The 27,910-nt window shown below is 40.8% G+C and overlaps 1 protein-coding gene across 4 annotated transcripts in view; it reads right to left on the reverse strand.

The window, feature by feature from the left end:
• Window positions 1-27,910, reverse strand: part of INTS10 (integrator complex subunit 10) — a 166,797-nt gene that overhangs the window by 62,783 nt on the left and 76,104 nt on the right. For all 4 annotated transcript variants that reach the window (XM_078766937.1, XM_078766941.1, XM_078766940.1 and 1 more), the window contains 5 exons: window positions 23,872-24,011; window positions 10,312-10,393; window positions 8,747-8,878; window positions 7,522-7,693; window positions 3,413-3,519 (listed from right to left, as the gene is read on the reverse strand). In XM_078766937.1, the coding sequence (XP_078623063.1) occupies window positions 3,413-3,519; window positions 7,522-7,693; window positions 8,747-8,878; window positions 10,312-10,393; window positions 23,872-24,011 (633 nt within the window). The remainder of the gene's footprint in view (window positions 1-3,412; window positions 3,520-7,521; window positions 7,694-8,746; window positions 8,879-10,311; window positions 10,394-23,871; window positions 24,012-27,910) is intronic.

A 27,910-nucleotide genomic window follows, 5' to 3' on the forward strand; every position in this document is an offset into this window, starting at 1 on the left:
GCTCAATGGCCATGTCTGTGCCAAATATCAAGTACGTGAGCCTCTCCGTTTAGGAGTCTATCGGTAACATTACACACATACAAACTGTGTTTTATATATATAGATATCCACTACCTAATTGAACCAGGTTACAATGAATATTTGAGGCACAATAAACCACATGGACTTTGGGACATTTGGTGAGATATAAAAGCTGCTGAACTATGCACGCCCTCAAATATTAAACCAAATCAATGTGATGAACCTCATAACTCCTCATTGGAAGAGTAACCACAATCTCAAGGTCATGTCCTTGGTCCAAAAACTGCTCCTCTGAAATCAAATACGATACTCGTTAACCGAGTTACCGTAAATGCCTCGAGATGCATGATCAAGGTTGGAGAAGCAACTGAGGATATACGATCCTTCAAGGAAAATATAAATGCTTCCAAAATCAAAGGAACGTTGGAGATAAAAAAAAAAAAAGGGGATTTTTCCCCAAAGGTAGGCTATTACATTGGTCCCATTGCAAAACACACCTTGTTCAAGGCATTAAATAAGGTACCTGGATAATCATGCAAGTTAAATTTCAACGAGTGAAGTAAATAGCTGAATCAAAGAAAAGAATAATCATAAAGTCCTATAGATGTATAATCTTTTTATTTCCTGATATTAAAATATTTTGCCCAAACACTTCAAAAAACAATAATCTATATGGTTAAAGTAGCCGAATTTCTCCGTCCCTCTGCCGATCCTTGTCTGTCAGGCTCTTACTTTTCACTAGGACGTCATGGCATGACATCACAGGCCAGGCTAGGCCCCAACACACGCCACACCAGGCTAGGCCCCAACACGCGATTACATCACATGCCAGGCTCGGCCCCAACAGACCTGCACGTCATCCCGTCGTCCAACACAACACGTCCCGTTGCTTCGCTGATGGCAGTTGAACACCACAACCCATATAATCTGACACCACAACGCATATATCTGACACCACAACGCATATATCTGACACCACAACCCATATATCTGACACCACAACCCATATATCTGACACCACAACCCATATATCTGACACCACAACCCACATATCTGACACCACAACCCACATATCTGACACCACAACCCATATATCTGACACCACAACCCATATATCTGACACCACAACCCATATAACTGACACCACAACCCATATATCTGACACCACAACCCATATATCTGACACCACAACCCATATATCTGACACCACAACCCATATATCTGACACCACAACCCATATATCTGACACGACAACCCATATATCTGACACGACAACCCATATATCTGACACGACAACCCATATATCTGACACGACAACCCATATATCTGACACGATAACCCATATATCGGACACCACAACCCATATGTCTGACACGACAACCCATATATCTGACACCACAACCCATATATCTGACACCACAACCCATATATCTGACACCACAACCCATATATCTGACACCACAACCCATATATCTGAGTACACAAAACCGAAAAGACCATAAAGACTGAAAAGACCCTGAAGACTGAAAAGACCCTGAAGACCCAAAAGACCATTAAGACCCCAAAGACCATTAAGACCCCAAAGACTGAAAAGACTCTGAAAACCCAAAAGACCATCAAGACCCAAAAGACTGAAAATACCCTGAAGACCCAAAAGACCTTTAATGGGGAACCCAAATGCAATTTTTTTTTTAACAATACAAATGCAAAACCCAAATGCAAGTCAAACTCAAGACCCTAAGATCCCAAGCCAGCCACCTTAACTGTTAAGCCAACTCCAGGCCTATACAAATAAAACAATAATAAATAGCCCCAAGTGGGCTGTCGGTTATCTCTTGAGGCTGTAGGTCAGACCTCTGCTGATTTTAGGGGACACCATTGGAGTCATCCTAATCCCCCTAGGAGACCACCGCTACAACATTGAAAAATCGAAGCCTGAGTGATCCTGCGGACCCTCGATTAGAATGGCTGTATTAGATTTCAGAGCAATCGGTTCATAAATAATGGACGAGTAGGGATCTGAAGTTCTGGGGGTAACCCCCTCCCGCCGCACCTGGGAATCCCCGGATCCGAAATCATTAAATCAAAGCTGGAGTGATTGTGCTGGCTGATTGTGATAATAATAAATAATAATAATAATAATAACGCAACGCAGCAAGATGCATGATCAACACGTTTGTTTTCCTGATTATCACTTTTGTTCACCATCACAAAGCATGAGACCAAATTTGATGCAATTTGCAACTTGAAGAAAATGAAAGACGACATAATGTCCGATCCCGTGGAACATAAAACGAATTAAGAAAATTGTTTTTTGGTGAATAAGTGTGCGTACTACTAAAATTAACACTGGGTTGTTAGCAATAAACAAAATGTTTCTGGAATAAAAAAATGTTAATTCGTCATTTAACTGTTTTGCTGTACTGTAGCATATACAAGTTGTCACTTCCCGGGGTTCTCTGGGTCACTTCCCGAGGTTTTCTGGGTCACTTCCCGAGGTTCCCTGGGTCACTTCCCGGGGTCCTCTGGGTCACCTCCCGGGGTCCTCTGGGTCACCTCCCGGGGTCCTCTGGGTCACCTCCCGGGGTCCTCTGGGTCACCTCCCGGGGCACTCTGGGTCACCTCCCGGGGCACTCTGGGTCACCTCCCGGGGCACTCTGGGTCACCTCCCGGGGCACTCTGGGTCACTTCCCGGGGCACTCTGGGTCACTTCCCGAGGTTCCCTGGGTCACTTCCCGGGGTCGTCTGGGTCACCTCCCGGGGCACTCTGGGTCACCTCCCGGGGTCCTCTGGGTCCCCTCCCGGGGCACTCTGGGTCCCCTCCCGGGGCACTCTGGGTCACCTCCCGGGGCACTCTGGGTCACCTCCCGGGGCACTCTGGGTCACTTCCCGGGGCACTCTGGGTCACTTCCCGGGGCACTCTGGGTCACTTCCCGGGGCACTCTGGGTCACTTCCCGGGGTACACTGGGTCACTTCATGGGGGGGTTCAACTACCATCAGCGAAACGATGGGTTCAACAATGGTTGTATAATTGAAAGGTTTTGAGCTCTTACAGCATTCAAATCGTGTATAAATGCCATGTGGTGCATGGCATCATTCTTTCTGCACTTTCAACATGCCCCACATGACATTGTTGGAGCAAGCCCCATAATCAATATTCATCTGTGGATATGGAAAAGGATGCATCATTCGCCCACAAACACGAACTTATTTGCACAGCTGCACATATGACAGTTATGACACCCTCCTGTAGAAATCGATATAGTTTTGGGATCAACCACTCTTTCTATAGCTTTGAAAGTTTCCCATATCATCCGAACATCCTCATATGGCATGAGGAGGAGAAGGGTAAATAAAAACAAACGTATGAACGCCATTGGTGAGACTAACCAGCAAACAGTCCAGGCTGCAAAGTCTGAACATAGACAAAGGCATGTCGAAAGAAACCCAGGGACACCTGCAGTGGGCTCATACGAGTCGTTCCTTCGCTGGACCACCTGGAAATACACATGCTATTAATTAATCATGATAACGAATTACCTTACAAGGAACTTCAACACAAGAGGAGGCCATTAGGCACATAAAAGTCTGTGGTGTGGTTGACAACCTATGGTTGTTTGTCCGTACTTTATCCTTTTTAAATGTTGAGCATCACTCAAGGAAGCAGCACATACCGTTTTTAAAGTCTTAGGTATGACTCGACCGGGGTTTGAACAGAGATGTCTCGCCCGTCTCACTTTGCATATTCTGTGTTAAGGCTTCTAGAGGTTCATAAAATATTTATTTTCATGTAGTTATTCCTACATCGAGTGTTTAGAGTAAGCATGTAAGTAATGAAATGTTATGGTAGATTTAAGTCGCAATTTCGTATAGCAACGCACGTGAAACCCACCCTAGTGTGTCTAAAAATACAGTATATCCCGTTTCACCTTTATTTCATGTTCTTACCTTTGTTTGGCTGTTAAATGTGCATAGAAAGGGGGTTCGCTAGGCCATAAGGCACAAGTTTAGGCGGGAAACGGGATTGTACAGGCCCAATTACCAAAGGAAAAGAGACTCAAGTTGGTACAGGGCAAACCCCATCCCCCGGTCTGGGCTCAGACCAATTACAATTGAGCGAGGAGGGGCGAAGTGCATCAGAGCATGAGGTGGGGGGCAGAGAATATAAAGGCACACGCAGCGGGGGTAAGTGAGGAGATGTCCAAGGGAGATGCTGGGACACCTTTGTACACTCGTCGCAGCTGGATGATCAAGCATCCAAAAAAAAAAAAATCAGGTGCACAATTTCAGTACAGTTACACTATTATAATGCAAGATGCTGGAAGGCCAAGTGGTCTTTGAGATCCAGCATTGGTAAAATTGAGCGATGGCAAAAAGCACTTAATTCATTTTTTGTCAGACCGCTATTTCACCTTGACCTTCAACTCGGTCGGAGGGGCATGATGTAAATGAAGTGGAGATGCACTTGACTCTAGGCTATCTAGCGTTTCGGGATTCAATTCGTTTCAATTAAACAAAAATGAGTCGAGTTATGGTAAAAACTAGAGCAATGCGACTGCGTCGCCAATATGCCTCCGCATGGTCCCACAACGAGTAGATGCCCTCTTTCACTGTCCTAAAAATAAACAAGTTTGATTTAAATCCCTTCAGCTGTTTTGAAGCATCACATTTTCACCAGCCTCGACAGGTTTCACATCGACCGGTGAAGCGCTTTCAGAGAAGGGATTTTTTGAAATATCGGCTTTCAAGCTAATATGGCTGCCACACCACATGACATATAACATGAAAAATGTACACATAGCATATGTATGGGTGGAGGATCACGTTTGTGAAATTTCGTGTTGATCGGATAAGGTTCGTTTTTCTATCCAAGATGGCTGCCAAACCACATGACCTATGGTCATTATTTTCAAACTATATGCAGCAGTGGTGCGAGATGATATTTGTAAAATTTCCCATCGATAGGGTAAGTGGTTTCAGAGATATAATTATTTAATATTTTCCTTCAATCCAATATGGCTGCCACACCATGTGACCAATTATATTTTTGTGATCATCTTTTAATCGCCATACCTAGTCAATGACACACCTAAAGTTTCGAGTCAATCAATTTGGTGATTTGGGAGAAGATGTTTTTATGAGGTTTTAGGTGAAATCAAATATGGCTGCCAAACCATGTGACCTATGATGTCATAAATTTAATATTTCAATACAAATGGGTCATAGATAATGTGCATGCAATTTCAGATTTTCAGGACAAGGAATTCAATTATCACATTTTTGGCTGGTATACCACTTCACCGATGATGTCATCATTATCATGCTTTTGTTCCACATTGGGAGTACTTGACAATGTGCCAAGTTTCAAATTTTTCCATTCAGTGCTTTCCGAGAAAAAATTTATTAATGATTTGCGTTTATTCCAAGATGGTTGCCATACCACGGGACCTATGACGTCACAATTGTGATAAAAACATTCTGCATGGGTGACACTCATACCCTGAAAGTTTTGTCTTAATCGGACATATGGTTGCTGAGAAAAACGAGGTTTAGTCCGTATGGACGGACAGACGGACAACCCGAAAACATAATGCCTGCGGCCACCTTCGGGGGCGGAGGCATAAAAATGTAAAAGTACATTAAAATTCGATCAAGGTCTCTGAATAATGTTTTTTTTACAGTATGTCAACGCCGCATACTTTATATTCCCATTATTGATGTAAAATGTAATTCCAAAAGTGCCAGCCGGCTCAGAGATACAGCAGAACATAACTGGCAAAAAAAATCCAAAGAAAAAAAACCTCAATTGTTTTGGTTTAGTTCTCTTTGTGGTCAAAGATACTTTGAGGCACCATTAAAAATTGGGGACACCAAGTGTAGAAACAAACCCTACAACAGGTATCCTATAGGAATGAGAGCTGCTGGTTGCATCATTTGTGGGAAGCGTGGCTGGGCCACTGATGCCGTTCCCCCGTTACCAGTAAGCTGGCACTCATTTTGGGAGGCTTAATCAGGATTCCATTTCGAACATTCCACCCTCCTGCTTCACCCCCACTAATTCTCAAAAACTGGCACTGCCCCCAGCACAAACCAAAAGTTCTCCCCAGAAAGTCAACGCGCCAATATTACATTATCCAGACCTAGGTGAATGTTTACACCTGTCGTACAATGATGCACTAATCCTGCTGGTGAAAACACACAGGTACAACAATCGACAAAATCAAGAAAACATTGATCAAAGTACGTTAACTGCTGTGGGAAGCAAGGAGAAGCTCTGTCATTCCAAGTGTTAACCATTCTTGAGCAAAAGTTACAAACTTGTAAACTGTTGGAGGTGGTAGAGCATTTGCTGATGCGTTCAATGTAAATCACAAAACTTTGTGTTCTTCAAAGTGAGTATAGAAAAATTGAATTTTGTTCAATGTCATGGAACAATGTTTGTTTTGTTCAATTTGAACAATTGTTCAAATTTGAACAATTTGAACAATTTCAACAAGTGTTTGTTTTGAACAATTGTTCAATGTTTTCCTCTCCAAGAAGTTCTGTCACTCAAGCTTTTGGGTCTCACTATCTGCCATGATCTTTCCTGGGAAAACCACATTTCAAATCTGGCCTCCAAAGCCAGTCGCGGACTGGGCATCCTCCGTTGTGCGAAGTCCTTCCTTGGCACACCTGAGCTCCTCACCACATACAAGACTTTCATCCGCAGCTTAATGGAATACTGCTCTCCCCTCTGGGCTGGTGCTCCTGCCTCACACCGAGCTCGTCTTCACGCTGTTGAAACCAAAGCACTCAGAATCATTGGAATCTCCCGCGATGAAGCTAACTCCAAAGGCCTCTCACTCACTCACCGCAGGCAGGTTGGTGGTCTTTCCGTCTTCTACCGACTCCTCTCTGGCCTTGCCCCCCCAGCTCTCTCTGGGCTCTGTCCCACAAATATTCCTACAGGTCGCACAAGATCTGCCTGCAACCCTCTTATGGTTAAACTGCCAAAATCAAGACTCTCTGCTCACCTTCACTCCTCTTTTCTCCCGCCTCTGGAACAAACTCCCTCACTCTCTTCAATCCCACTCCACCCTCCAGGTCTTTAAAACAGCTGTTCACCACCATCTCTTATCTTCCCCCATCCAAAACCTTGATCTTTTCTACCCCCGCTAATTTCACCCCAATTCCACTTTTTTGAAATACCAACTTCTGTCCTGGAAGTCCTTGGTGTCTTTGTGCTTTATACTTCTCCCCCCCCCCCCTTCCCACGCCTCCTCCCCCCAAGCCCCCTCCCTCCCACACATCTCCCTGCTCTCAAATGTTATGTTTGTGTGCTTCCTCTTCTCTCCCCATCTTGTCTTCCGCTCCCTCTTTTTATATATTTTGTTTGTCTGGTTGATTTGTTTGTGAAGTAAATGTTAGCTCTTTCACGAGCCTTGATTAATTATACAAAAAAACAAAAACAACAACAAAAAAACAGCCAAGTTTAAGTACAGATACTTCAATCAGCATACCGCTCATCCAGTGACCCCAAAGCATCAATTATGTCCTGCAGCCTGTGCCAAGGGTCAGGGATAGTCCACGATCGCTCCAGGGGGCCCTGTGCAGATGTGGCCGGCTCGGCCGTCGAAATTCGTAATCCACCAACTCTTGCCGGGCTTTTCCGCTCGCTGTTCGATTCCAATCCTAGTCCACAGAAAAAAAATAAAAATTTGTTCTAATATGCATGTTCATCATGAAAAATTGGACATATTCTTGAGATGTGCTGCTCCACTGTGGAAGTTGTTGCCATTTAAAATTCACACTTCCTCTTGCTTTTCCATATTTCATTTATCTCTTCATCTGAGCCTGGTGTTGGGCTGGCGGCTAGGGTGCCAGCTTAGGATCCTAGGATCCTGGGTTCGAATCCCGGTCGATCGCTGAATTAACGCCAGGGGGGTTGACTCAGCCTGTCATCCTTCCGAGGTCGGCAAATTGAGTACCAGTTCACTGGTAATACCCTGTTTGTCGTAAAAAGGCGACAAAAAGGGTTGGCGGCAGGAAGGGCATCCGGCCGTAAAACATTGCTTCAAAAAGGGGACCAAAAAAAAACAACAACAACCATGGTCCCCGAAAAAGGCCAACCCCCCGCTTGCGGGGAGAAATGGCCTCTAAAGGTTTTTTTTCCTTTTTTTTCTCCCAAATCTTCTTTCTTTAAGTGTTCTGACAATTTAACAACAAATCTTCTTTAAGTGTTCTGACAATTTAAGAACAAAAATCAACAGCAATAATTAAATTAATTGATAGATTGCAGTTTTGCTGAAGAACCACAAGATAACAGTTATCAATGGCCTGGTGTTGGCCTAGCGGTTAGGGTGCCGGCTTGGGATCCGAGGATCCTGGGTTCAAATCCCGATCGATCGCTGAATTAACGTCAGGGGGGTTGACTCAGCCTGTCATCCTTCCGAGGTCGGCAAATTGAGTACCAGCTTGCTGGGATGAATGATCACGGTGTGTACCCCGATTTAGAATAGGTACACCGTATCCCTGCGCATCGAAGAGGCGACCAAGGTTTGCCGTCAGGAAGGGCATCCGGCCATAAAAACATTGCCTCAAACAGGGAACCATGATTGTCATGGGGCCCGCAAGGCTAACCCCCGCTCCAGCGGGGAAAATGGCCTTAAAACGATCATTCATTCATTCATTCAATGGCCATCCAATGGTAGAGTGACACGTGGCAGCCTGGGTACGATGCATTACCAGACTCAGCTGTGGGTGGGCGAGTAGCATAGCGGATGTAAAATTCTGCAGCTCGAATGAGGTATTTGAGGAGTAGGTTAGGCAGACAGTACACGTCGGGCCGGGCAAGGATGAGAGGCAACAGCTCACACACTATGGGAGGCACACATGAAACCTTTGAGTGCAATGTTTCCAAAAACAAGCACAAACATTATTCTTCACTCACAATACATTTAGCAACCCCAAAGCAACTTTAAGGTAAATCTGCAACATCAAGTCCAAATAAGAATGCAATTCTAATACATTAATCACCAGATAACAGAGCAAAAGCAATCCTCATAAATGAAGGAGATGACAGAAACAGGAAACAAAGTCAAACTGGCATCTCAAAATGCAAATTCCGTCCGCATCCGCATCGTATTCAAAATAAACTCGACTAAAGCAACAGCCAAAAAAATAACGTTAAATATATTCATGAGTGTTCTTCATATTCTCAAAACAAAAGTTTGTTGAAAATGTAATGACTAAATCTCAAATGGTACCAACATTATGGGACACAGACGAGCTATTGCAAAGCCCTGTGTGTCACTGCGTGGGTGGACGGTCCGATGACCAGTACAGTAACTGAAAGCACCACAATTCTCACATTTAATCCCACATCGGATTTTTACTGTGAAACCTACAGTGTTTAACGCTGACAAGATGCTAGTTGTACCCAGGGGTGTCGAGAGAGAGCTTAAGGGGAGGGGGTGGGGGGTCGCTGCCTCGGGGCCCGGGGTCCGTTGAGGGGTCCGAGCTTCTCCTGTAATTTTTTAAAACGGTACAGTGAAACCCCTCATCTGCTCATCCTCATCGTTACATCTAAACCCAGAATCCGATTTTCCTTTCCTTGCCGGAAACAAAGCAACATTTACCGCTGTTAATGGTGCAGTTTCAAACTTTACAGAAAATGGTTATTAACCAGAATATATGCGTTACAAAGTAATGGGTTTGTATCCTCCTTGTCCAAAAAAATTATTAACCATCTTCTCATGTATTTTTTTGCCAATCTTATGGAGCAATAGTGTTCAACAGTCGAGGGTGCGAATTGACTCGATTGGTCCAAACGTCCCGCTATGTCCTTTATTTTCGATCATACGGCTAAAAGTGAACATTTGTTTTTTAAAAGTTTTTTGTTTTTCATTGAAGAAATTTCCTTAAAAAGTCATGAAAGAGAAAGGGTGGACAGTGGATCCCTGAGGTCGTTTGCCTCGGGGCCAGGGCTGGCTCTCGACGCTCCTGGTTGTACCCATTTACTGCATAAAGAAAACATTTAAGAACTATAGCATCAGAAAGGTCAAGTAGTTGCTTAATCACTGCTGTCCATTTTTTCTCTTCTTTTTTAAATCTGACAATGTTTAAGTTTGAAAATTCAACCAAGTCAGTTAAAATTTGATAAACCCTCTCAAGGGACACTGACTGCACCAATATCTGTCATTCTGCAACGTAGACTCCTTTTAAAAAGCGTTTTTGAGTACCCAAGGCTACCTTTATTTGATAAAAGTTCAAAAATAAAAAGGAATGCCCAACACTCTGTGGAAGCTCACCAAAAAACCTGCGGTATGGGTTAATTGGAGAAGTGTGTCCTTCTGCCTTCTCACCTTCCAACAAGCTCTCAGCTAGAGTCACCTGTTAGAACAAACACAAGACAAAGGCCAATGAAGCAATGAAAGCAGTGAAGACCGCTTGTAAAACCTTATGGGCAATTCCACGGTTACTCACATTACAATACATCACATTAATGCATCTATATATGTATATGTATATGTAATGTGAGTAACCGTGGAATTGCCCTTATGGTTGTGCTTGGATTGAGAGTTGGAATGTACAAACAGCAGTATGTTATACGACTACCACTACTACCTACCACTGGTTTAACAACCCCAATGATTCCCACCTTGTGGGGTCCGCTCGGGAAGGGTTTTGGCCCAAGTAGTTCAACATCCGGCTGGCCTACCCTCATGTCCGACTGAATGTTGATTAGCATGGGAATATTACATTTGTTCATGGAATCAGCAATAACTCACCTACTGTCTGCAAAAGACACTGTGGGATATTTAAACATGCACCAGCTAAGGTACCCAGGTTAATGTCTATCAGAGATGGTGCACTTGGTGATTCAACATCTGTCTGCAAAAGACGCTGTGGGATATTTAAACATGCACCAGCTAAGGTACCCAGGTTAATGTCTATCAGAGATGGTGCACTTGGTGATTCAACATCTGTCTGCAAAAGACGCTGTGGGATATTTAAACACGCACCAGCTAAGGTAACCACGTTAATGTCTATCAGAGATGGTGCACTTGGTGATTCAACATGTCTGCAAAAGACACTGTGGGATATTTAAACATGCACCAGCTAAGGTAACCAGGTTAATGTCTATCAGAGATGGTGCACTTGGTGATTCAACATCTGTCTGCAAAAGACGCTGTGGTATATTTAAACATGCACCAGCTAAGGTAACCAGGTTAATGTCTATCAGAGATGGTGCACTTGGTGATTCAACATCTGTCTGCAAAAGACGCTGTGGTATATTTAAACATGCACCAGCTAAGGTAACCACGTTAATGTCTATCAGAGATGGTGCACTTGGTGATTCAACATCTGTCTGCAAAAGACGCTGTGGGATATTTAAACACGCACCAGCAAAGGTAACCAGGTTAATGTCTATCAGAGATGGTGCACTTTGTGATTCAACATCTGTCTGCAAAAGACGCTGTGGGATATTTAAACATGCACCAGCTAAGGTACCCAGGTTAATGTCTATCAGAGATGGTGCACTTGGTGATTCAACATCTGTCTGCAAAGCATTTCGAATCCCAAAAAGAACCGACAGCCTATAGTCGGGTGAGCAATTTAACCCAGTCTAGACGGCTCACAGGTAAGTATGCTGTTTGTATCATCTGGTCGGACTAATGCTCAAACAATTCTGAAAATTATCTGAAATCCAAATAAATTGGACATGCTTTATTCCAGGAGTGTTTCAAAACTTGAAAAGGCACTGTGGATTGGATCACAAATTTACCAAAAAAAATCTGAGGCATCCATCGGTGCACCCATCAGAATTTAATTACTCGTCAATATTAAAGGTTTAGCGATATTATAAAGTTTTCCTTTTGGGTTTGCAGCAAAGCAGTTTCCCGGTTTACGATTATTATTATTTTATTTTTTTTGTATGCAAGATCGAGGCTCGTGAAAGAGCAAACATTAATCACACAAAAAGTCAAACCGACACATAAAACACAAAAAATAAGGGGAGCGGTAGACAAGATGGGGAGAGAGGGGGAAGGACACAAACACAACATTTGAGAGCAGGGACATCGGGACACATGTGGGAGTGGGAGGGCTTGGGGGGAGGTGGGAGAGGTATAAAACATATAAACACTGCAAGGACTTCCAGGAAAGAAGTTGGAATTTCAAAGAAAAAGTGTATCTGGGGTGAATTAGTGGGGGTAGAAAAGATCAAGGTTTTGGATGGGGGAAGATAAGAGATGGTGGTGAACAGCTGTTTTAAAGACCTGGAGGGAGGAGTGGGATTGAAGGGAGTGGGGGAGTTTGTTCCAGAGGCGGGAGAAAAGGGGATTGAGAGAGTGAAGGTGAGCAGAGAGCCTAGATTTAGGCAGTTTAACCATAAGAGGGTTGCAGGCAGATCTTGTGCGACCTGAAGGAATATTTGGGGGACAGAGCACAGACAGAGCAGGGGGAGCTAGGCAGGAGAGGAGTCGGTAGAAGACAGAAAGACCACCAACCTGCCTGCGGTGAGCGAGTGAAAGGCCCTCGGAGTTATCTTCATCGCAGGAGATTCCAATGATTCTGAAAGCTTTGGTTTCAACAGCGTGAAGCTGAGCTAGGTGTGAGGCAGGAGCACCAGCCCAGAGGGGGGAACTGTATTCCATTGCGCTGTGGATGAAAGCCTTGTATGTGGTGAGGAGCTCAGGTGTGCCAAGGAAGGACTTCGCATGACGGAGGATGCCCAGTCGGCGACTGGCTTTGGAGGCCAGCTTGGAAATGTGGTTTTCCCAAGAAAGATCATGGCAGATAGTGAGACCCAAAAGCTTGAGCGACAGAACTTCTTGGAGAGGATTGTTGAGAAAGCATATGGGAGGGTTTTCCAGTCGGTCCTTTCGGAGAGACATTGTAAGAGTGTGAGATTTGTCAGGATTGAAAGAGATGTTCCACTTGTTTGACCAGTCTGTGATCTGCAGAGAGTGAGGAGGTCTGCAGAGAGTGAGGAGGCTGCAGACTGCCAATCTGAGGGATGAGGAATGGAGCGGCAGATAGTGGAGTCGTCAGCAAAGAGATAGAGAGGATTTTCCAGAGTCGGAGATATCATTGATGAAGACCAGAAATAGCACAGGGCCCAAAACACTACCTTGGGGAACTCCAGCCAGAACAGGAAGAGGAGATGAGAGAAATCCATTCACGGCCACACGTTGCCTACGACCAGAGAGGCAGTCCGCAAGCCATGAGTGGAGATTTCCATGGATACCATAGGAGGAGAGTTTGGTGAGCAGATTATGTGAGCAGCTGGATGCCAGACCGTATCGAAGGCACGTGATATGTCAAGTGAGACAGCTCTGATTTCCTGTTTGGTGTTGAGGACCTCCATCCATTGTTGAGACAGCAGAAGCAACATGTCCAGAGTAGAATGACCTGGTCTGAATCCAAATTGATGATCAGAGATCAAGCCATTGGAGAAGAGGAAGGATTTGATATCCGAAGCAATGTTGGATTCCATGACTTTGCTGATAATTGGAAGCAGGCTGATTGGTCTGTAGTTGCAAGGACCTGTTTTTGCACCTTTTTTGTGTAAACGGTAATGTTTGCTGATTTCCAAGATGCTGGCAGATGACCTTGAGCAAAAGAGAGGGTGAAAAGAACAGAGAGAGGGTGAGATAGAGCGGGAGAGCAGGATTTTAGGACCCGTGGGCTGATGCCGTCTGGTCCAGTTGCAGAATCAGAGTCGAGGTTTGACAAAAACTCCTCCACCTTGTCAGGAGAGAAGGACACAGAGTCCAGGAGCAGTTGGGTTCGACTGGGAAAGCTGGGAATAGAGAGAGATGGGTTTGGGACACAAGATTTTGAGGCAAACACAGAGTTGAGGCATTCGGCTTTGTCACGTGCGGTGTCAACTGTGTAGCCATTTGAGGTAAGGGAGGCGATGGAGGGGGAACAAACACCAGAAACGGATTTGACCAGATACCATGAGGATTTGGAGGAAGGAGACAGGTTTGAGAGTTCAATCTTGAGTGTGGCGAGATAGTGCTTCCTGGCACTCCTGAGGGTAGACACATACTTGTTCTGAGCTTGGTGGAAGGAACTGAGATTGCCTTCAGTTGGATTTGCCTTCCAAGAGGCAAAGGCAAGTTTTTTCAGGGCAACTGCCTCACCACAAGATTCAGTGTACCATGGATGGGAGGAAGGGTAAGACAACTGAAGACGAGATGGGATAAATCTGTGCAGGAGAGAGAGCAGTTTGCTTTGGAAGAATTCCCAGGAAGAATTGATGTCAGAGGCAGTAGAGATGGGAGACCAGTCCAGATGATTGATGGCTGCTTGCAGACCGTGCCAGTCAGCCTGAGTGAAATGCCAGACTCGTCGGCGCTGAGGAGGCTCTCTGAGAATGACCAGAGAGATGTCCCCTTTAACAAGCACATGATCAGAAGATCCGATTGGAGCAGAAGAAGAGCAGCAGACATTTGCAGGGTAGTTATAACCAAGTCCAGAAGAGAGATACTCCATTGACTGAGATCCGGGTCGGGAAATTGACAGATTGTGTCAGTCCCAATGAGTCGCAAAAGTCCGTTGCTGAGGTGCCATGGCTGGTGAGAGAGGAACCCACACCCAGCCAGCTGGCATGATGACAGTTGAAGTCGCCACATATGAGGAAGAGAGAGGTTTGTATGAGTTGATAGAAGTTAGTCCATGTTGTCCGACAGAGAAATGTAAATGGAGTCATCACTGTTTGGAGGACGGTACAGAACACATATGAACAAAAGGTGGGAGCGGAGAGGAAGCCGTAGCCAGAGGTACTCTTGGGGGTGGGGTGGAGAGAGGGCAGTGCAAGGAGAGTGAGGAAGAGAGTTTTTGATAAAGATAGCCACCCCACCACCAGGACGAGGCTCAGGTCTATCATACCGGAGGAGGGAGTAACCAGGAAGAGATACTAAGGAATCAGAGACATCTTGAAGGAGGAAAGTTTCTGTTAAGCAGATCAAGTCTGGATTGTCAGAAGCAACCTGAATGGAGAGATCAATCAGGTTTGAGCGAAGGCCCCGGATGTTTGAGGTCCATACCATTAATGAGGAGAGAGGGGGAGCATCGTGTGCAGGACAAGGGAGGGGAAGGGTAGGGTCAGATGAAGGATGAGAGGGGGAGGTAGGAAGAGCAGTTGATCGTGTGTCAGAGATTACAGAAGAGTTACAAGAAAGGGAAGGATGAGGAGGACGAAAGGTTTGATGGTGATGGGATGAAACTGCCAGTTTTGCAGCATACATAAACTGCCAGTTTACTGGGAAGGTTCGTAATAAATTCAATTTTTATCCGTCGACGAAGCCGCCGGAGGCATTATGTTTTCAGGTTGTCCGTCCTGTTTTTGTAGAAGGAAGTAGAGGACGGGGAAGAACGAGAAAGACTTGGCTAAAGACGGTGGAAGAAGACATGCGGGCAAGGGGGTTAACAAGGAGAGATGCAGAAAATAGGGCAAAATGGAGAAGATTGTCATGGGGACCGCAAGGCTAACCCCCACTCTAGCAGGGAAAATGGCCTTAAAATGCATGTTGTTGTTGTTGTTGTCCGTCCATCCGTCAGTCCCTGATAGGTTTTCATTACCGTGATAACGGGTGAAGGGATCTTAGTCAAACCTGGTGCAGGTGTGTATAATGAGATAAAGATGAACTGATTAGATTTTGGGGTTAAGAGATCAAAGGTCAAAGATCAAAATCTGTAATAGGTACATAACTTGAGAACTGCTGAAGTGATCTAATTCAAACTTGGTACAGATATGTATAAAGATGTAAAGATTAATTGATTAGATTTTGGGATCCTGAAGTCAAAGGTCAAACGCCAGAGGTCATGTCAGGTAAAAATGTGAGAACTTATGAACAGCTGAAGGGATTTAAATTAAATCTTGAAAGTAAAATTAAAACTAATGGATAGTAAAATGGCAGTCAAAGTAGAAATGTGGTTTTACTAATGATAGTAAAATGGCAGTGAAAGTAGAAATGTGGTTTTACTAATGATAGTAAAATGGCAGTGAAAGCAGAGATGTGGTTTTACTAATGATAGTAAAATGGCAGTCAAAGCAGAGATGTGGTTTTACTAATGATAGTAAAATGGCAGTGAAAGTAGAAATGTGGTTTTACTAATGATAGTAAAATGGCAGTGAAAGTAGAAATGTGGTTTTACTAATGATAGTAAAATGGCAGTCAAAGCAGAGATGTGGTTTTACTAATGATAGTAAAATGGCAGTCAAAGCAGAGATGTGGTTTTACTAATGATAGTAAAATGGCAGTCAAAGCAGAGATGTGGTTTTACTAATGATAGTAAAATGGCAGTGAAAGTAGAGATGTGGTTTTACTAATGATAGTAAAATGGCAGTCAAAGCAGAGATGTGGTTTTACTAATGATAGTAAAATGGCAGTGAAAGTAGAAATGTGGTTTTACTAATGATAGTAAAATGGCAGTCAAAGCAGAGATGTGGTTTTACTAATGATAGTAAAATGGCAGTGAAAGTAGAAATGTGGTTTTACTAATGATAGTAAAATGGCAGTCAAAGTAGAGATGTGGTTTTACTAATGATAGTAAAATGGCAGTCAAAGCAGAGATGTGGTTTTATGAATAATTGTAAAATGGCAGTCAAAGCAGAGATGTGGTTTTACTAATGATAGTAAAATGGCAGTGAAAGTAGAGATGTGGTTTTACTAATGATAGTAAAATGGCAGTGAAAGTAGAGATGTGGTTTTACTAATGATAGTAAAATGGCAGTCAAAGCAGAGATGTGGTTTTACTAATGATAGTAAAATGGCAGTGAAAGTAGAAATGTGGTTTTACTAATGATAGTAAAATGGCAGTGAAAGTAGAGATGTGGTTTTACTAATGATAGTAAAATGGCAGTCAAAGCAGAGATGTGGTTTTACTAATGATAGTAAAATGGCAGTCAAAGTAGAAATGTGGTTTTACTAATGATAGTAAAATGGCAGTCAAAGCAGAGATGTGGTTTTACTAATGATAGTAAAATGGCAGTCAAAGCAGAGATGTGGTTTTACTAATGATAGTAAAATGGCAGTCAAAGCAGAGATGTGGTTTTACTAATGATAGTAAAATGGCAGTGAAAGTAGAAATGTGGTTTTACTAATGATAGTAAAATGGCAGTCAAAGCAGAGATGTGGTTTTACTAATGATAGTAAAATGGCAGTGAAAGTAGAGATGTGGTTTTACTAATGATAGTAAAATGGCAGTGAAAGCAGAAATGTGGTTTTACTAATGATAGTAAAATGGCAGTGAAAGTATAAATGTGGTTTTACTAATGATAGTAAAATGGCAGTGAAAGTAGAGATGTGGTTTTACTAATGATAGTAAAATGGCAGTGAAAGTAGAAATGTGGTTTTACTAATGATAGTAAAATGGCAGTGAAAGTAGAGATGTGGTTTTACTAATGATAGTAAAATGGCAGTGAAAGTAGAGATGTGGTTTTACTAATGATAGTAAAATGGCAGTGAAAGTAGAAATGTGGTTTTACTAATGATAGTAAAATGGCAGTGAAAGTAGAAATGTGGTTTTACTAATGATAGTAAAATGGCAGTGAAAGTAGAGATGTGGTTTTACTAATGATAGTAAAATGGCAGTCAAAGTAGAGATGTGGTTTTACTAATGATAGTAAAATGGCAGTGAAAGTAGAAATGTGGTTTTACTAATGATAGTAAAATGGCAGTCAAAGCAGAGATGTGGTTTTACTAATGACAGTAAAATGGCAGTCAAAGCAGAGATGTGGTTTTACTAATGATAGTAAAATGGCAGTCAAAGCAGAGATGTGGTTTTACTAATGATAGTAAAATGGCAGTGAAAGTAGAAAATGTGGTTTTACTAATGATAGTAAAATGGCAGTGAAAGTAGAGATGTGGTTTTACTAATGATAGTAAAATGGCAGTGAAAGTAGAAATGTGGTTTTACTAATGATAGTAAAATGGCAGTGAAAGTAGAAATGTGGTTTTACTAATGATAGTAAAATGGCAGTGAAAGTAGAGATGTGGTTTTACTAATGATAGTAAAATGGCAGTGAAAGTAGAAATGTGGTTTTACTAATGATAGTAAAATGGCAGTGAAAGTAGAAATGTGGTTTTACTAATGATAGTAAAATGGCAGTGAAAGTAGAGATGTGGTTTTACTAATGATAGTAAAATGGCAGTCAAAGTAGAGATGTGGTTTTACTAATGATAGTAAAATGGCAGTGAAAGTAGAAATGTGGTTTTACTAATGATAGTAAAATGGCAGTCAAAGCAGAGATGTGGTTTTACTAATGACAGTAAAATGGCAGTCAAAGCAGAGATGTGGTTTTACTAATGATAGTAAAATGGCAGTCAAAGCAGAGATGTGGTTTTACTAATGATAGTAAAATGGCAGTGAAAGTAGAAAATGTGGTTTTACTAATGATAGTAAAATGGCAGTCAAAGCAGAGATGTGGTTTTATGAATAATTGTAAAATGGCAGTGAAAGTAGAAATGTGGTTTTACTAATGATAGTAAAATGGCAGTGAAAGTAGAAATGTGGTTTTACTAATGATAGTAAAATGGCAGTGAAAGTAGAAATGTGGTTTTACTAATGATAGTAAAATGGCAGTGAAAGTAGAAATGTGGTTTTACTAATGATAGTAAAATGGCAGTGAAAGTAGAGATGTGGTTTTACTAATGATAGTAAAATGGCAGTGAAAGTAGAGATGTGGTTTTACTAATGATAGTAAAATGGCAGTGAAAGTAGAGATGTGGTTTTACTAATGATAGTAAAATGGCAGTCAAAGCAGAGATGTGGTTTTACTAATGATAGTAAAATGGCAGTCAAAGCAGAGATGTGGTTTTACTAATGATAGTAAAATGGCAGTCAAAGCAGAGATGTGGTTTTACTAATGATAATAAAATGGCAGTGAAAGTAGAAATGTGGTTTTACTAATGATAGTAAAATGGCAGTCAAAGCAGAGATGTGGTTTTACTAATGATAATAAAATGGCAGTGAAAGTAGAAATGTGGTTTTACTAATGATAGTAAAATGGCAGTGAAAGTAGAAATGTGGTTTTACTAATGATAGTAAAATGGCAGTGAAAGTATAAATGTGGTTTTACTAATGATAGTAAAATGGCAGTGAAAGTAGAAATGTGGTTTTACTAATGATAGTAAAATGGCAGTGAAAGTATAAATGTGGTTTTACTAATGATAGTAAAATGGCAGTGAAAGTAGAAATGTGGTTTTACTAATGATAGTAAAATGGCAGTGAAAGTAGAGATGTGGTTTTACTAATGATAGTAAAATGGCAGTCAAAGCAGAGATGTGGTTTTACTAATGATAGTAAAATGGCAGTCAAAGCAGAGATGTGGTTTTATGAATAATTGTAAAATGGCAGTGAAAGTAGAGATGTGGTTTTACTAATGATAGTAAAATGGCAGTGAAAGTAGAGATGTGGTTTTACTAATGATAGTAAAATGGCAGTCAAAGCAGAGATGTGGTTTTACTAATGATAATAAAATGGCAGTCAAAGCAGAGATGTGGTTTTACTAATGATAGTAAAATGGCAGTGAAAGTAGAAATGTGGTTTTACTAATGATAGTAAAATGGCAGTGAAAGTAGAAATGTGGTTTTACTAATGATAGTAAAATGGCAGTGAAAGTATAAATGTGGTTTTACTAATGATAGTAAAATGGCAGTGAAAGTAGAAATGTGGTTTTACTAATGATAGTAAAATGGCAGTGAAAGTAGAAATGTGGTTTTACTAATGATAGTAAAATGGCAGTGAAAGTATAAATGTGGTTTTACTAATGATAGTAAAATGGCAGTGAAAGTATAAATGTGGTTTTACTAATGATAGTAAAATGGCAGTGAAAGTATAAATGTGGTTTTACTAATGATAGTAAAATGGCAGTGAAAGTATAAATGTGGTTTTACTAATGATAGTAAAATGGCAGTGAAAGTAGAGATGTGGTTTTACTAATGATAGTAAAATGGCAGTCAAAGCAGAGATGTGGTTTTACTAATGATAGTAAAATGGCAGTCAAAGCAGAGATGTGGTTTTATGAATAATTGTAAAATGGCAGTGAAAGTAGAGATGTGGTTTTACTAATGATAGTAAAATGGCAGTGAAAGTAGAGATGTGGTTTTACTAATGATAGTAAAATGGCAGTGAAAGTAGAAATGTGGTTTTACTAATGATAGTAAAATGGCAGTGAAAGTAGAAATGTGGTTTTACTAATGATAGTAAAATGGCAGTCAAAGCAGAGATGTGGTTTTACTAATGATAGTAAAATGGCAGTCAAAGCAGAGATGTGGTTTTACTAATGATAATAAAATGGCAGTGAAAGTAGAAATGTGGTTTTACTAATGATAGTAAAATGGCAGTCAAAGCAGAGATGTGGTTTTACTAATGATAATAAAATGGCAGTGAAAGTAGAAATGTGGTTTTACTAATGATAGTAAAATGGCAGTGAAAGTATAAATGTGGTTTTACTAATGATAGTAAAATGGCAGTGAAAGTATAAATGTGGTTTTACTAATGATAGTAAAATGGCAGTGAAAGTAGAAATGTGGTTTTACTAATGATAGTAAAATGGCAGTGAAAGTAGAAATGTGGTTTTACTAATGATAGTAAAATGGCAGTGAAAGTATAAATGTGGTTTTACTAATGATAGTAAAATGGCAGTGAAAGTAGAAATGTGGTTTTACTAATGATAGTAAAATGGCAGTGAAAGTAGAGATGTGGTTTTACTAATGATAGTAAAATGGCAGTGAAAGTAGAAATGTGGTTTTACTAATGATAGTAAAATGGCAGTGAAAGTAGAAATGTGGTTTTACTAATGATAGTAAAATGGCAGTGAAAGTAGAGATGTGGTTTTACTAATGATAGTAAAATGGCAGTCAAAGCAGAGATGTGGTTTTACTAATGATAGTAAAATGGCAGTGAAAGTAGAGATGTGGTTTTACTAATGATAGTAAAATGGCAGTCAAAGCAGAGATGTGGTTTTATGAATGATAGTAAAATGGCAGTGAAAGTAGAAATGTGGTTTTACTAATGATAGTAAAATGGCAGTGAAAGTAGAGATGTGGTTTTACTAATGATAGTAAAATGGCAGTCAAAGTAGAAATGTGGTTTTACTAATGATAGTAAAATGGCAGTGAAAGTAGAAATGTGGTTTTACTAATGATAGTAAAATGGCAGTCAAAGCAGAGATGTGGTTTTACTAATGATAGTAAAATGGCAGTCAAAGTAGAGATGTGGTTTTACTAATGATAGTAAAATGGCAGTCAAAGCAGAGATGTGGTTTTACTAATGATAGTAAAATGGCAGTCAAAGCAGAGATGTGGTTTTACTAATGATAGTAAAATGGCAGTCAAAGCAGAGATGTGGTTTTACTCATGATAGTAAAATGGCAGTCAAAGTAGAGATGTGGTTTTACTAATGATAGTAAAATGGCAGTCAAAGTAGAGATGTGGTTTTACTAATGATAGTAAAATGGCAGTGAAAGTAGAAATGTGGTTTTACTAATGATAGTAAAATGGCAGTGAAAGTAGAGATGTGGTTTTACTAATGATAGTAAAATGGCAGTGAAAGTAGAGAAGTGGTTTTACTAATGATAGTAAAATGGCAGTGAAAGCAGAGATGTGGTTTTACTAATGATAGTAAAATGGCAGTGAAAGTAGAGATGTGGTTTTACTAATGATAGTAAAATGGCAGTGAAAGTAGAGATGTGGTTTTACTAATGATAGTAAAATGGCAGTGAAAGTAGAGATGTGGTTTTACTAATGATAGTAAAATGGCAGTGAAAGTAGAAATGTGGTTTTACTAATGATAGTAAAATGGCAGTGAAAGTAGAGATGTGGTTTTACTAATGATAGTAAAATGGCAGTCAAAGCAGAGATGTGGTTTTACTAATGATAGTAAAATGGCAGTCAAAGTAGAAATGTGGTTTTACTAATGATAGTAAAATGGCAGTGAAAGTAGAAATGTGGTTTTACTAATGATAGTAAAATGGCAGTCAAAGCAGAGATGTGGTTTTACTAATGATAGTAAAATGGCAGTCAAAGTAGAAATGTGGTTTTACTAATGATAGTAAAATGGCAGTCAAAGCAGAGATGTGGTTTTACTAATGATAGTAAAATGGCAGTCAAAGCAGAGATGTGGTTTTACAAATAATAGTAAAATGGCAGTCAAAGCAGAGATGTGGTTTTATGAATAATTGTAAAATGGCAGTGAAAGTAGAGATGTGGTTTTACTAATGATCGTAAAATGGCAGTGAAAGTAGAGATGTGGTTTTACTAATGATAGTAAAATGGCAGTGAAAGTAGAAATGTGGTTTTACTAATGATAGTAAAATGGCAGTGAAAGCAGAGATGTGGTTTTACTAATGATAGTAAAATGGCAGTGAAAGCAGAGATGTGGTTTTACTAATGATAGTAAAATGGCAGTGAAAGCAGAGATGTGGTTTTACTAATGATAGTAAAATGGCAGTGAAAGTAGAGATGTGGTTTTACTAATGATAGTAAAATGGCAGTGAAAGCAGAGATTTGGTTTTACTAATGATAGTAAAATGGCAGTGATAGTAGAGATGTGGTTTTACTAATGATAGTAAAATGGCACTGATAGTAGAGATGTGGTTTTACTAATGATAGTAAAATGGCAGTGAAAGTAGAGATGTGGTTTTACTAATGATAGTAAAATGGCAGTCAAAGCAGAGATGTGGTTTTACTAATGATAGTAAAATGGCAGTGAAAGTAGAAATGTGGTTTTACTAATGATAGTAAAATGGCAGTGAAAGTAGAGATGTGGTTTTACTAATGATAGTAAAATGGCAGTGAAAGTAGAGATGTGGTTTTACTAATGATAGTAAAATGGCAGTGAAAGCAGAGATGTGGTTTTACTAATGATAGTAAAATGGCAGTGAAAGTAGAGATGTGGTTTTACTAATGATAGTAAAATGGCAGTGAAAGTAGAAATGTGGTTTTACTAATGATAGTAAAATGGCAGTGAAAGTAGAGATGTGGTTTTACTAATGATAGTAAAATGGCAGTGAAAGTAGAAATGTGGTTTTACTAATGATAGTAAAATGGCAGTGAAAGTAGAAATGTGGTTTTACTAATGATAGTAAAATGGCAGTGAAAGTAGAAATGTGGTTTTACTAATGATAGTAAAATGGCAGTGAAAGTAGAGATGTGGTTTTACTAATGATAGTAAAATGGCAGTGAAAGTAGAAATGTGGTTTTACTAATGATAGTAAAATGGCAGTGAAAGTAGAGATGTGGTTTTACTAATGATAGTAAAATGGCAGTGAAAGTAGAAATGTGGTTTTACTAATGATAGTAAAATGGCAGTGAAAGTAGAAATGTGGTTTTACTAATGATAGTAAAATGGCAGTGAAAGTAGAAATGTGGTTTTACTAATGATAGTAAAATGGCAGTGAAAGTAGAAATGTGGTTTTACTAATGATAGTAAAATGGCAGTGAAAGTAGAAATGTGGTTTTACTAATGATAGTAAAATGGCAGTGAAAGTAGAAATGTGGTTTTACTAATGATAGTAAAATGGCAGTGAAAGTAGAAATGTGGTTTTACTAATGATAGTAAAATGGCAGTGAAAGTAGAAATGTGGTTTTACTAATGATAGTAAAATGGCAGTGAAAGTAGAGATGTGGTTTTACTAATGATAGTAAAATGGCAGTGAAAGTGGAGATGTGGTTTTACTAATGATAGTAAAATGGCAGTGAAAGTAGAGATGTGGTTTTACTAATGATAGTAAAATGGCAGTGAAAGTAGAAATGTGGTTTTACTAATGATAGTAAAATGGCAGTGAAAGTAGAAATGTGGTTTTACTAATGATAGTAAAATGGCAGTGAAAGTAGAAATGTGGTTTGTACCCCATGTTGAGGGATCACTTCTGGAAACCTCCTGAGCAATAACAGCACTGTTTCCGCACGAGCCAGGGCATCACCACGCCGTTCCGCTGCCCGTGAAAGCAACTTGCACTGCACGGGAGGGGGAAGTGCCTCAAAAAGTGCTTTATTGACGTAATGGCAGCCAGTTGGCAGTGTGGGGTGGATGGAGAGGGGTGAGACAGGAACAAAACGACAAATGGTTATAATTTACAGCAAATCAATTACCGAATACAGTATAATTATCAGAACGGCCCTCAGTGGAGCGCATACCTCCACCAGGCTGAACAGTTACATTTTGTATCCCACTGATAGGCCGACTCTGCATCCACACATGAACCAAAATAGAATTGATTCCTCCTTGTCAGACAACCAACCTGTTCACCAAGTTTCATCCAAATCCGATGATGACTTTTTGAGATATCGTGCGATATATAGTTTTTGGCCCTATCTATCAATGATGAAGAATCACGTAAACATTTCAGTATCCGGATCCGGATCCTGACCTCTTCTATCGACAATATTAACCCTCTATGCTCCAGACTTACTACTTGCCTAACCTCTGTCTTTCTAGTCCTGCTTATATAAGCTCTCCTGCCATTTCAGCACTCTTCTCCATAGTTCTTCTTTTGACTCAGCTGGTATAACCAAGTTGTCTGCGAACAAAAGCTCACACAGTTCTACATCTCTAAAGACATCCAGCATATCACAAAAATAAGTCATTTAGTACAGAGCCCTGGTGGAGACCAACCTCCACTCTAAAATACAGTCTCCTGTTCACTGTCCTTACCATAGTGCTGGCTCCCATACACATTTCCATCACATTTCTAACAAACGTCTATGGTACACCATTCTTCCTCAAACACTGAAACACCACTTCTCATGAGATCCTATCATTTGCCTTCTCTAGATCTATGAATCGCAGCATAGCTTTTTATTTCCTTCCATTATCTTTTCATGATGGCAATCACATCCACGGTTCCTCTTCCTTGCATGGATCTATACTGTATCTCATCTATTTTCACAATCTCCATTAACCTTTGATCTGCAACCCTCTCCATTATTATTATTATGCTCTTCCTCCAATAATCCGGTATATTCTCCTCACTCTACAACTTCATCAACTCTACCATCCACTTTATTCCCCAAGCCCTAATGCCTTCATTAATTCAACGGCAACTTCAGATGGTCAATAAGCTTTCCCACTTTTCATTTTGTCAAGTGCTTTTCTAACCTCCTCTTTTTCCCCACCGAAAGAACCGACGATACGGGAACAGAAATTATCAGAATTTGTTCATCTAACAATGGAGTGGATGTGTCCCATTTAATCGTGCACTCTATTCTGATCACTTTTGCCCTGATTGTTTTGATGGCAATCCAGATTACATGGCTTCTCCTCCAAATGACAGGCCACAAAAGGTTTTACATCCAGGTATTCAAAACACAATAAACTACAAAACCATGACTGTACCAGCATGGTCTTGGTTTCTCGCCTGGCCAACAAATACCTGCACATCCTTTCTATTATCAAAAGCCAAAAACACTCCAACCTCATTTCTCCATACAAATATAATTTCAGATATAATTCCATACAGACATATATAATTCCATACACATACACATGCACACACACACACACACATATATATATATATATATATATATATATATATATATATATATATATATATATATATATATATATATATATATATATATATATATAAAATATATATATAAAATATATATATATATATATATATATATACATATACAGTGAAACCTTGACTTACGAGTTTAATTCGTTCTGTGACCGAGCTCGTAACTCAATTTGCTCGTTTCTCAAATTAAATTTCCCCATTAAAATGCATTGAAATGCTATTAATCCGTTCCAGCCCGCCAAAAACCACACCAATTTATTTTGAAATATACAGTATATATAAAAATATCTCGCGCTTTATATTTCACCTGTATGCAGCATACAAGTTGGCAGGATGGCCTGGACTGGAGGTACGCACACTTGACTCTAAACTGTCCAGCCTGGGTTTGAATCCCGACCCAGCTATAACCTGTCATGGGTGAATCACAGGCAGGGTGATTCATCAATGTGTGTACCGCTAAACTGGGCGCCCCGTTTGCGTCCCATTAGTTGTTGGATGTTAAGGATCTCACCGTGTCTTCCACAAAGAGAAGGCGAGCTATCGCCGGCACTCTGAACAAGTTGTGGCCTGTCATGCTCTTCTCCTCTGCCGTTATATACGTCCTCCTCGGCATCTTTTTCCAGAAGAGCCCTGTCTCGTCACAGTTGAAGATTTGCTGGGGGATGTATCCTTCGGCTTCTATCAGTTCGGCAAAAGTTATAATAAAATCTTCAGCTGCCTTCACATCCGAGCTTGCTGCCTCACCATGCCTGACGACGGAGTGAATGCCGGTCCTCTTCTTAAAATTATCAAACCATCCCCGACTGGCTTTGAATGACTCTTCCGATGCCTCGTCCGTTGATGTTCCCGCCGTCTGCTGCACCAAATCCCCGTAAATGTCTCGTGCCTTCTCACAGATGATGCTCTCGGTCATGGTATCTCCTGCGAGCTGCTTCTCCGTCAACCACACAAACAACAACTTCTCCATCTCTTCATGGACAGAGGTCCGGAGCTTTGAAATAATCTTAACGCCCTTGGCTGGCGTTATAGCCTTTATCGACTCCTTCTGCTTCAAAATCGTACATATCGTAGAAGTACTACGATCGTACTGCCTCGCCAAGTCGACAACACGCACACCTCGCTCATGTTTTTCGACGATTACGTGTTTTATATCCAAGCTCGCTCGCTCGTAACTCAGATCTCGGCTCGCATCACAAAGCAAAAAATCGACTGAGCGACGGCTCGTATCTCGGAAAACTCGTAAGTTGGTGCACTCGTAAGTCAAGGTTTCACTGTATATATATATATATATATATGTATATATATATATATATATAGTTACGGTTCTGAGAAGTGTAGATATTGATCATTAAAGGTTAAAGGTTTGCCCCCATAGTTAGTCCACAAGCAACACGTAGGCCACCTTAGAACATTAGTTATGTCATAGCAGTGTCATAGCAGCCTTGGTAAGGGGAAAGGCCGACGTTGAGATCCACAACAATATGTATATATAGAGCCTGGTGTTGGCTTAGCGGTTAGGGTCCAGGCTTGGGATCCGAGGATCCTGGGTTTGAATCCCGGTCGATCGCTGAATTAACGCCAGGGGGTTGACTCAGCCTGTCATCTTTCCGAGGTCGGCAAATTGAGCACCAGCTTGCTGGGATGAATGATCCCGGTGTGTACCCCGGTTTAGAATAGGTACACCATATCCCTGCGCATCGTAAGAGGCGACTAAGGGTTGGCGTCAGGAAGGGCATCCGGCCATAAAAACATTGCCTCAAACAGGGAACCATGATTGTCATGGGGCCCGCAAGGCTAACCCCTGCTCTAGCGGGGAAAATGGCCTTAAAATGGTCATTCATTCATTCATTCAATGATATTTATTATATTATATCACCTTTATCTATCAATATTGTTGAAATGAAGATGAAATAGCTGTGTTGAAATATGTTGAAAAAGTCAAAACTTTACATGGGGTGTACTTACTTTTTCACGTGACTGTATATATCTATATATATATATATTGTTACGGATCTCAACGTCAGCCCCTTTTCCCCTTACCAAGGGGGGATTAATCCCCTTGTCTGCGACTGACCGACGTGAGTCCTGGGGGTCCCAACGCTCCTTCCGGTCGGGAGCAGCCAGGGTATTTGGTCAACGAAAAGTCCCAAGGACCTGAGTGCCACTCCTGATCACGAAGCAGGGGAAGGACTCCCGCTCGAACCCCGGTTTTAGATGTTCCAATTGACGAGCGGTGTTAGCAACACGACGTTCGAGCCATTACCAAAGACTCAACCCGATTCTAAGCGTTGGCCAAATCGTGCCATAGGTGTTCAATGTGGAAACCTCTCAAGCGACCGAATGTGAAGAAGCAAAAGAGGTAA

This window comes from Myxine glutinosa, chromosome 13 (assembly GCF_964187855.1).
Source record: "Myxine glutinosa chromosome 13, kmMyxGlut1.1, whole genome shotgun sequence".
NCBI lineage: Eukaryota > Metazoa > Chordata > Myxini > Myxiniformes > Myxinidae > Myxine > Myxine glutinosa.